We start from the raw sequence: 9943 nt of genomic DNA, 5'->3' as shown, positions 1-9943 counted from the left end.
TTTGATTGACTTAATTTTAAAAAATTTCTATTCTAAAATCTGCAAAAATTGAAGTTATTGTTTTAGCTTAGTCCGATTTTCATTTTGCAATTTTATTGCATCATTTATAATTCACCAACTGTTTGTCATTTATTTTATTTAAAAATACTTTTCGACTAATATTTCGATTAAGCATCATTGATTATCCACAGTCAGATTGGGCATTTGCTCCGGGCCTACTGAAGTCAATAATATATAAAGCATGAAATATTTTCGCGAAAAATAAAATCATTATGTTCTTTGATATACTAAAAATGAACAGGGATCAAGTAAAAACATTGGGACAGATATTGAAGTATCAAATTGCAAAATTATTAATTCTTATTAACTGTTTTTTTTTCTATTTTTTTTTTTTCTTTTTCAACGTTTCTTATTTGGGGTTCGAACCTTCTAAAGTTTGAGTTAGAACCCCTTTTAAATCTCTAATTCTAAATAAAACATGGCGTTCAATTTTGAGCCCCTGATGAATTATATGCCCCTAATGGCCTTGTCTTAGTAATTCTGATATCTACCCCTTCATTGCTGTCTCTTCTTGTAGGATCTCTGAAGACTGTTTATTGATAAAATGCAAAAAGAAGAAATCAAATATAAAACTTTGTATAAAGACTGTTTATTGATACTAAATTGCAAAAAGAAGAAGTCAAATATAAAGCTTTGTATAAAAGAATTAGTTATTTATACCGGATGAATAACTAAGTCAATAAGTTTCGGCAAACACTTAGAAAAGGAAATAAGATGAAAGAGTCGGTCGAAAAAGATTTTTTGTTGGCGTTTGCTTAGCAGAAGAAATTAGTGTTACTAATACCACTTTAAGAGTATTATAGGACATATTTGAGAAAGGGATATTAGTAGTCATTAAAAATTATTAAAGAAGAAAAGAATGATCAGTAAATAAAAAAAGACTTAGATTAATCTTGCGTTATATGGACCCCTACATGTAAGTTTTTTATCTTATCATAAACCAATTCTAAAATTTTCACAAGAACATTTTAAGCAATATTTCATCTAAACAACATAGTATGTCAATCGTGACAAGGATTTGTGGTACCCTAGTTAAAATTAGAATTTGGAAACAGAATAAAAGTTTTAAAAATATTGAGCAATTATTTTTAAAATGCTAAAAGAATGAAAAGTTTTTCAAAAATATCTTTTTTACATCACAGCTGAAGTTTGGTGCTCCTTGTTAATTTCGCGATTTTTGAGGTACAAGTAGATTTTACAGTTTGGCCATCTGAAGTTAACTAAATAAGTACTATAATGATTCATATAACAATCGGCTTTTAGATTAAAAGCAATATCTAGGGTTAGGTAAAAAAAATTAAACTAAAATGGGCGGTATAAAAACGCTTTCTGTTTTTATTGGATTTGAAAAAACACTTTATTAAGATACATTTTGTTCAACGCGTTGCCAATGGAGCTAGTTAGTAATTTTCCCCATTTTTCTGATAACGTGAAAAGTTAATTTTTTGAATAACTTATCTTTAGGAGATTGGGCGTGCAGTTAAGAAAAACTGTATGATGGATCGAACAAATGATAATCAGAAGGAACAATGTCTGCTTCCGATGATTTTGAAGTTTTGCTTCCGTGATAATAGATAAGAGGATAAAAAAAGCAGTCAATCGACCAATTCTGGTATTATTGTTCAATTCTGCGATTACTGTTCAATTCTGAGATTATAGTTCAATTCTGTGATTATCGTTCAATTTGGTTGCTTTTTTTTATGTAATTTTTGTTAAAGATGGTTTAAAAGAAAGATTCAAACTGACATTTTTTTTAGGTTGCAACGTATTTAAATTTCTGAAAATTACCTCATGATTGTAAACGGAAAAGTAGAAAAGTTTTCTAAAATATTCGATTGAACCCTTTTAGTTAATTGCATTCTCCAACTCTGATTATGAGTTAAAAATCTAAGTTCCATTTTTTGGAAAGAATTAAATAATTAAAAACTTCCAGAATGAAATTTTTCAAAATTTGAATAATCAAATGCTGTTAAAAAGACAATGATATCCCATTAAAAATTTTTTGGGATCAGGAAAACTGTCTTTGAATAGCTAAATCAAGCTTAAAGTTCGATAAATTCTTATTTCATGAAGAAAAAAAAGAAGTTTTTTCTGAAATGAGAAATGATTACCTGAATTTAAAGTGCAAGTTGTTGAAAGGAAAGGATTAAGATCTGATGTGTTGGATATTGGTTTGTGCATAATGGAGCGTTCTCAGAAAAACCGTCAACAAGAACAAAATTGTTCAAATTGAATGTGTTATAATTAGCTTTGGCAGCGATGTCGCCTGCGAATTCTGTTTAAACATTATAAAATAGAATTTAGTGAATCATTAATTGCATATTAAGTTATTTTCATGATGCGTCTAAAGGATCTGAGAAACTTATGATCTCATGAGTTTTATTGATAGGTTTGAAGTCTTATTTAAATCGCTTTGAAGTCTCATTTAAATTTTTTTTATTAACATCTACGACATGTTTTGTGTTTTTTTATCCTATTAGTTCAATACATTCTTTGTTAGTGTCTCACTTAAGATTTTTTTTGTTGTGAATATATGTTAAAGCGTTCATTGTTTATATGCATAACTCCATTTTATGAGTTCATAATATCGATTAGTAGAAAATAAAACAAAATGACAGTGATGAGTTGCTACGTCGGGTTTTCGAATGCCGAGAGAACTATTTGGTTTTAATGAGTCAATCCAAGGACGTGCAACTCATTGTTTTACATCAAAGAAATCTATATAAAATTAAGGTAGGAACTTGGTTCTATTGCTGTTATCTTTAATAACTAAAAGGAAGTTGATGCGACTGGTTAGACGAGACCAAATATTTTCGACGAATCCGGCAGACTTTAGTATAATTTAATTTGTATTGTTTAAAACAAAAGATTTTAAACAATGCGCGACGAGCATGGTTCGCAAAAAAAAGCAATTTCGTTGGATGCCCATCTCTTATACCTCCATGGTCATGATGATTAATATTTCTGCGACAACTGAAAATCATCCAGAAATCTATCATGGATATTTTCACCCAGATCGGATTGGATGACAATGAAAGTCGATAACATTTTATAGATTTTGTCTAACATAGGAAGAGAGAAGTCAATTATAATTACTTTTTAAATATTTAACTTAAAAATGATGTTTTATTTAAGTCAAAGCATACAACTTTTTTTACTCAACAAAATAAATCCTTTGATCCGCTCTTCGTACACAACCCCCTGCTCTCCTCCTTATCGAAAATAAGTTAACACAATCAGAACAAAACAAAAGAAATATTTAATAAGCCTCTCTCAAAAAAAATTAAATTTCCCGAAAAGTTAAAGTTATAAACCTGAAAGAAGTTGGCTTTATTTAACTAAGACTGATATTTTATTTTTAAAACTTCAGTATTTCACTTAAAAAGGTTTTAATTTTTCAAGCTCCACCGTTTTATTCCTGATGTTTTAATAGGAATTAGTTTATACAAAGTACAAATATAATTGGTAATTCAATTGCGTTGTAACGCGAATCGCTAATTCTTTTTCATTACAAATATCAAGATAAAGATAAGAAATCTGCCTCTCTGAGAGCTCTTCTCCTGAGATACATAGAAGCATCTGTCAATGATGTAGAAGATCTTTTCTGATAATATTACGAACAATGTCTTTCACAGGTATTCCTATTCTCTATTTTATACTTTTCTTTCTTCCTTTTTTATCAGTTCAAATGCAAAGAGAAATTCGTTTTCAAATTTTAGTTTTTTTATTACTCATCATTTCATTTTTTTGATTTAAAGAAAAACGACAGAGAGTTTGGTAAACAGATGTTTCTTCAATGATCGCTAAAAACGGCATTATTAATTAAAATTTCTTAGCAGGAAAAGTGTTTAAACGCGTCTTTCAAAAAGATGGAAAATTGTAATGATCGAATATTTTTAAAAAACGAAAAAATGTTTTGATTGCATGTTTTTAACACGGAAAATTTGAAATCTAATATGGTGAGAACTTTTTATGAAATAGTAAATGTAAGTTGATAATTTGATTTAACATGAATCATTTTCCTGACCTTTTTTGTTTGTTTCACATTCAAAAGCATCTTCATATACACAACTGAATGACGCTGCTTGTTTTTTTGACACGTTTCAAAATGGCTTCTTTCTTTTTTTTTTTTTTACAACTTTACTCCCGTCAACAATTGTTTCATAAAATTAAATAACACTTTAAGGAGACAGTCGTTTTGCATACGATAATCGTGCAATACGCACGGATGGTTGCTGACTGTTTTTAAATATTTAAAATTTTTATTATTGGCAGAATACTTAAACCAATTAGGTTTTGTTTTTTGAATAAATGATTCTGTAGGTTTTTTGTTTGTTTGTTTAAAGTTCTCATAAAAATTAAAAATTGCTCCAGATCATTTATTGCAAAGCAGCTGGATATAAAATAATAAATTCAAAATATATATATATATAGTTCAGCAAGTTAAATATAATAGAATTAACAAATGGATATGAACCTCAGTGAACAAAGGAAAAAGGATGTAGGAAAATTTGATGCAACGACAATAGAAAATAGAGCAATAAAGGAATTTGGTATTTTAAACTAATGTTTATGCAACTTTTCTAATCCTCTAGTAATGTAAAAAATAAAACCAATAATAAAACCAAAAACCATTTCATATAAATCATCAAGGAAATTTGCATTTCGCGCTGTTTGTTCTCTGTTTTTTGGTTGTGACGTCAAAATTTTGTTGTTATTTCTGGTCCAAAGCTTATGTTGTGATTTCTTGTTTAGTAGCGGCATTCTTCATGATATAATGCTAAAGTTAGTTTCTTTAATAGGCTATTTGACAAGTTCTACAAAATTAGGGTTTTAATTCCTTATCTCATTTTTACTTGAAGATCTCAGAAACTGACAACTCTGATTTCATGGACAGTTATGAGGACGATATTGATGTAAAAGAAGCCATTCGGTGCACAATAAAAAACAAACACTCCTTCAGTTCAGACGGATTAGCAGAAAAAGAAGACTCAGAATTAGATGATCCAGAAGACTCTGATAAAGCGATTCCGAGAAGGCTTAGCAAAGTAAATGGTTAAAATTATTAAAGGTACAAGGAATCAGTTTTCTTTTAATGGCGGAAAAAATCAATTTACCTTTTCTAGAAAAACGCTTTAGAAGACGAAGAAACAATGGCGGCACGGAGAGAAAGAAACCGTCTCGCTGCCCAAAGATGTCGGCAAAGAAGAAGAGATAGAATTGAAAAACTTGAGAAGGTTTTTTTTTTCTTTTTTAAGTGTTAAAATTGTTCTGTAGGTATAATTGCTGTCATTTTCTTGGACAAATTATAGATTTTTTTAGGTATGTCAACGTCTTGAAAGTGACGGGAACAACCTAGAAAATGAGATTAGCGAGTTACAAAAAGAAATGGAAGATCTCCAGCAAGTTCTCACCAATCACAAATGCCAAGTTAAAGCTCGTTCTAAGCTCATGCATTCTAAAACTGGGAATAAAACTGATGTTTATATATCCGCTTTATAGTTGATTACGAAAAAAATTGTTGTTGAAGAAATACAACAACCTAAAACGATGTGCAATCCTGGAAATGATAGTGGTGGAATTCTGAAAATATTTTAAACTACGATTTTGTTAAAAAACACTCTAATAGTGTTTTTATAAATAAAAAAAAAACTTTTTACTTTTTTCGATAAATAGTAACTTGAATATATTATTTGCGTTGTCATGAAGGCAAATTTTTAAAATTGTATTTAGGACAGAGTTGTAAATTTGTAAATCTCTCATATTTATAAAGAACTTTTTTTAAATTTAAATTTTTGTCTCCAGAAGGAAAAAAATTTAAAACCTTATTACTCACGATGTTGATACTCAAATTAATTCTTGTAATGCGAGGCAAGAGTTATGTCTTTAATTAATCTCATTGGTTTATTCTCATCTTTTTTACCACTGGTAAATATTTATATGATAGTATAACGTGTAATTGTTGACTTAACAGATATTTTTTAAGGAGTGAAGAATGATTGACAGGAATAGTTGATTAAACGTTATCTGAGCTATTAAAATATCAGAAGGGTATTTACTAACACGAGCAATATTTAGTTAATTCAAAAAGCAATTTCAGAGAATGATAAAGGAGTTTTTTTGAAAGTTTCTGTGAAAATACGTTTGGACTTTCATTCAAAAAGGGTAGAGGGACTTCTTTGATCAATTCTTTTTAGCTGACTTGTGTTGAGTTTATAAGTTACAAATTTGTGTGAGCTCTGAATGGAACGTTGATTTCTGAAGGCACGTCAGCAATCTAGTAAAACTTGTCTTGGATGAAAATATTTTCTAAAAATACTAAAAGAAAAACTTGATTTAAAAATTGATTTTACATTATAGTAACTATAACATTCTTTATATTTATATATATATATAACATATTAACAATAACATTTTAGTTGTTAACTACTATTAACTTTTAAAAGTTTATAAAATTTAGTTATTAGCTACTGGTAACTACTATATATGTAACATTACAGTAACTATGATATCTCTGTTGTTAACTACTGGTAACTGCTATACATGTAACGTTATAGTAACCATAGGCGCCGAGTTCACTGGGGTAACAGGGGCAATGCCCCCCCCCCCCCCAGAAATTTATACTTATAAAATATAATCATGGATTATTACGGGGGCAAATAGATACTCTCGCCCTCATGATAATTCGTGATAATATATTATCAGTATAAATTTCCAGGGGGGCCACTGCCCCTGTTGCCCCGTGGACTCGGCGCCTATGATAGTAACTGTAACATGCTAGTTGTTAACTAATAAAATCTAATTTCGAATTTCGTGCATGTTTTCACTCCATGCAGCAATATAAAAATGAAACTTTATTTAACATTTCCTACCAAACTTGATCCTGATCTTGCTTAGGAATTTCTTTGGTATCAAAATTGACATTGACAACCAATTTTTTAAGGGGCCAATTGCATTAAAAATTTTCAGCCCGAACCGAACTTCAGCTTGGTTATCCGAGTTGGAATTTTGCACCACCCCGGCATTCAAACATGTTTAGAAAATTGCAATACATGTATATGATATGTATATAATATGTATATAATATGTATGTAATATGTATGTTATAAACGAACTGAGTTTCTCCCGGGGTACATATCCTTGCCCGTTTGATTTTAACTGAAGCCGGGTTTTCAACTCGATTTAAAAACAAAAACCAAGATGGCATCTCGGCTAGTTGATAAAACGAAAAGGAAGTATGTGAGGTAAAACGATGACAATTTTGATACTAAATTCATTAAGTTATAAATCCTAAATGCATAACAAAAAAGATTTTAATGCTGATAAACGAAAGCAGTATGAGGTTGTGAGGAAGGCTTTAGCTAGCATTTGCTCACATCAACCAATTTGTTTTGGTCCTGTTAAAGATTTTAAAAAATGCATTATCCGAACAAAACGAAATAGATCTAACTCTTAATACCCAATAAAAATTAAAGAAGTGCGTTTGAATTTTTTTTATCAGATAATGCATCAAATCTAAGGATGACAGTGGTAAATACTTCTGGAGTTTTATGACCAGCTTGTTCAGATTTGGAGAAGATCTACATCAACAGAACTTACAACCTTTGAAAATTTAATTTATATTATCAGTTATGAAATGTTTGTTGAGAAAGATGTATATTTTACAGTTAGAATGGAAGGTGATATATTAGATAAAATCATGAAAATATAAGTTTAAGTTCAAGTATTGCTTATAGTAATCATGAGGCTAATGTTTCTTCTATGTTAAAAACTTCAAAAACTTCAAAATTTGAAACATAAAAATAATAATAATTAAATCTGTTTTCAAAATTGACAAAAAAGCTACAACATATGGAGAGCCGGTTGAGTGCACCTCAATAAGATCATATGTTGATGAATGAAGCTCAAAAAGATACACAGTCTAAAAAGCATTTTTTCCATCTATGGAATGGATGTCAGAATATTTTTACAGGACGCCCAGGGTCTTACTAAATTATTCAAAGTAATGGTGCAGGGAATGAAAAATTATCAATAAACAATATAGGTATTTAAAAAGTAATAAATGTTGTACTTATATTTTTTTTTTTTATTATTTGCAAGTAATTTAATAGATGTATAATAATTCTAGTTTTGTATTTTCTATGTCTACCTGTTTTCATTTTAGCTAAATATTTATGAAGATTTTGTTTTCATTTTATAAAAGGTAATTTATTATACAATTACTTTTATTGATGTATCATTTCAGTGAAAGAATATTTTAAATTGTATTATCAAATTCTATGATGAATTCCTAGTGTAACTAAGATTCTTTTGTTTTGCTTGTAATATTTTTTAAAATTTTAACACAACTAAAGTATGTGTTAAAATTGTGCTAGCTCAATCCACACTAGAATTATGTCAAAGTTATTTGCAATAAACAAAGTTTTATATATTTTAATAAGAGTTTTTAAAAGAAAGTTTTAGTGATGAATGTGTATGAGAATTATCTTGAGTTTTGGAGAAACATTTCTGCAATAAACTTTGGGATTATCTAATATGTAAGTTCTTTAGGATTTTTTAAAGAATAAACAGTACCTGGATAATTTGTTCCCTTCCATTTATTAGTTAGCTATCTTTAAATTGTCTCTCTGCCTCCTCGTCATCGTTGTTTTTTTTAACAAAAGTTATGATTGACAAAACAGCCACAAACAATAATTGGAACTGTTTCTATTTTTACATCTACTATTTGTTTTAAAAATCTCCACCTTGCTTGTAACTTGCAAAAACCACATCCTATTTGGTTTTTTACAGTGTAGGATGTTGTTTTTTATTATAACTTCCTGATGGTTAGAACAGCTTTTTCATGCAAAAGTTAATACAGGTGTAAGCTGGGTCTGCAATCAAATAATTAGATATTAATTCATAACCAGCCAACTGTATAGATTTGATGGTTCATAACAGTACTGTTTTTTATCAATAGTTGAATTTACTAACACTTTTGCAAAATGAATTGACCTTTAGATTAAGCATTCAACTTCTATAAAATAGCTTTTACTATCACAAACTACTTGTACATTATACAAGGAAAATAGATTATGACACAAGTAATCTTGAAAATTTTCAATAGGTTGCTTTAGTTGAGTTTGAGTCCGATTAACACATTCAACTGCTTGTACTATGCAAAAATTCAACTTGAGCTCATTTTTGGGCTAGTACAAATATTTTGGACCAACAAAAATGTTAATTTTGGACCAACAATAATGTTAATCCTGGACCAGCAATAATGTTAATTTTGGACCAACAATAATGTTAGTATGCAAGTTTAAAGAAGCACTTTTTTGTCCTTTAAAAGTTTCTTTTTCAGGGAATTTCCGAAATGTCTAACCCAATCCTCTTTTCTCATCATAAATCAGTCATCCCCCTCTGCTACCCAATAGCTACTTGGTTTTCTCTAAAGAAATCTTTGTTTTAAAAGTCTTTTCTTTCGAAATAATTTTCTTATTTGTGTGTATATCAGAGAAATATTTCAATTTGCTTCAAACATCTTGTAAGCCAATACTAAACTGTTGAACTATTAACAGTATATTATCTTTGCTTTAGAGTTTTGTTCAAACTTCAGACTTTAGAGGTTTACAGGTCGGGCATAAATCTTAACTGGTCACCTTTTTTTCTCAAAATATACTTTTTCCGAAATATTTGTAAAATCCTGAATATCGAAATTATTTCTGCTTATCGAAACTATATAATATCTTAAATATAGTTACGATAACTTATCGTAACTAAAACTATAACTTAACGTATTGAAATGTCGTATCGTCTTAGTTTCGATACGGAACTTACATAAATGATTAGTTATTTTGCTAGTTTATTAAAATATAACTTGGTTTGTCAAAATTAATTTGGA

The 9943-nt window shown here is 29.1% G+C and overlaps 1 protein-coding gene and 1 long non-coding RNA gene across 7 annotated transcripts; both read left to right on the top strand.

Annotated features, from left to right (window-relative positions):
* The first annotated feature begins 784 nt into the window (after nucleotides 1–784).
* LOC145186705 (uncharacterized) lies at nucleotides 785–5852 on the top strand. Of its 6 annotated transcripts, none has more exons than XM_090095567.1 (5): nucleotides 785–976; nucleotides 1525–2793; nucleotides 4923–5108; nucleotides 5187–5297; nucleotides 5383–5852. In XM_090095567.1, exons 2-5 carry the CDS (start codon nucleotides 2731–2733, stop codon nucleotides 5560–5562), a joined length of 540 nt encoding a protein of 179 aa, XP_089951693.1. In that variant the 5' UTR covers nucleotides 785–976; nucleotides 1525–2730; the 3' UTR covers nucleotides 5563–5852. The 6 variants fall into 6 exon arrangements, with proteins under 6 accessions (XP_089951693.1, XP_089951697.1, XP_089951698.1 ...); XM_090095571.1 differs by lacking the exons at nucleotides 785–976; nucleotides 1525–2793 and adding exons at nucleotides 3259–3695; nucleotides 3819–4019; XM_090095569.1 differs by lacking the exons at nucleotides 785–976; nucleotides 1525–2793 and adding exons at nucleotides 3382–3695; nucleotides 3819–4046.
* A 1305-nt stretch (nucleotides 5853–7157) lies between these two features.
* Nucleotides 7158–8642, top strand: LOC149884402 (uncharacterized). Its single transcript, XR_016454886.1, has 2 exons — nucleotides 7158–8104; nucleotides 8225–8642. It is a non-coding gene; the product is annotated as an uncharacterized LOC149884402 (long non-coding RNA).
* Nucleotides 8643–9943: the final 1301 nt, after the last annotated feature.

The sequence above is a fragment of the Hydra viridissima genome, unplaced genomic scaffold, assembly GCF_058129835.1.
Source record: "Hydra viridissima isolate aposymbiotic clone 2 unplaced genomic scaffold, HvirCarnegie_v1 scaffold_8, whole genome shotgun sequence".
NCBI lineage: Eukaryota > Metazoa > Cnidaria > Hydrozoa > Anthoathecata > Hydridae > Hydra > Hydra viridissima.
The sequence above is the reverse complement of the archived record's forward strand: the minus strand, read 5'-3'. Positions and strand labels throughout refer to the sequence as shown.

Bases quoted from the DNA above. Each gene is read 5' to 3' on its own strand.
- LOC145186705 (XM_090095567.1), top strand. From the start codon at position 2,731: ATGAGTCAATCCAAGGACGTGCAACTCATTGTTTTACATCAAAGAAAT. The intron at 2,794-4,922 runs GTAGGAACTTGG...TTTTACTTGAAG, and splicing joins GAAATCTATATAAAATTAAG to ATCTCAGAAACTGACAACTC. The intron at 5,298-5,382 runs GTTTTTTTTTTC...AGATTTTTTTAG, and splicing joins GAATTGAAAAACTTGAGAAG to GTATGTCAACGTCTTGAAAG.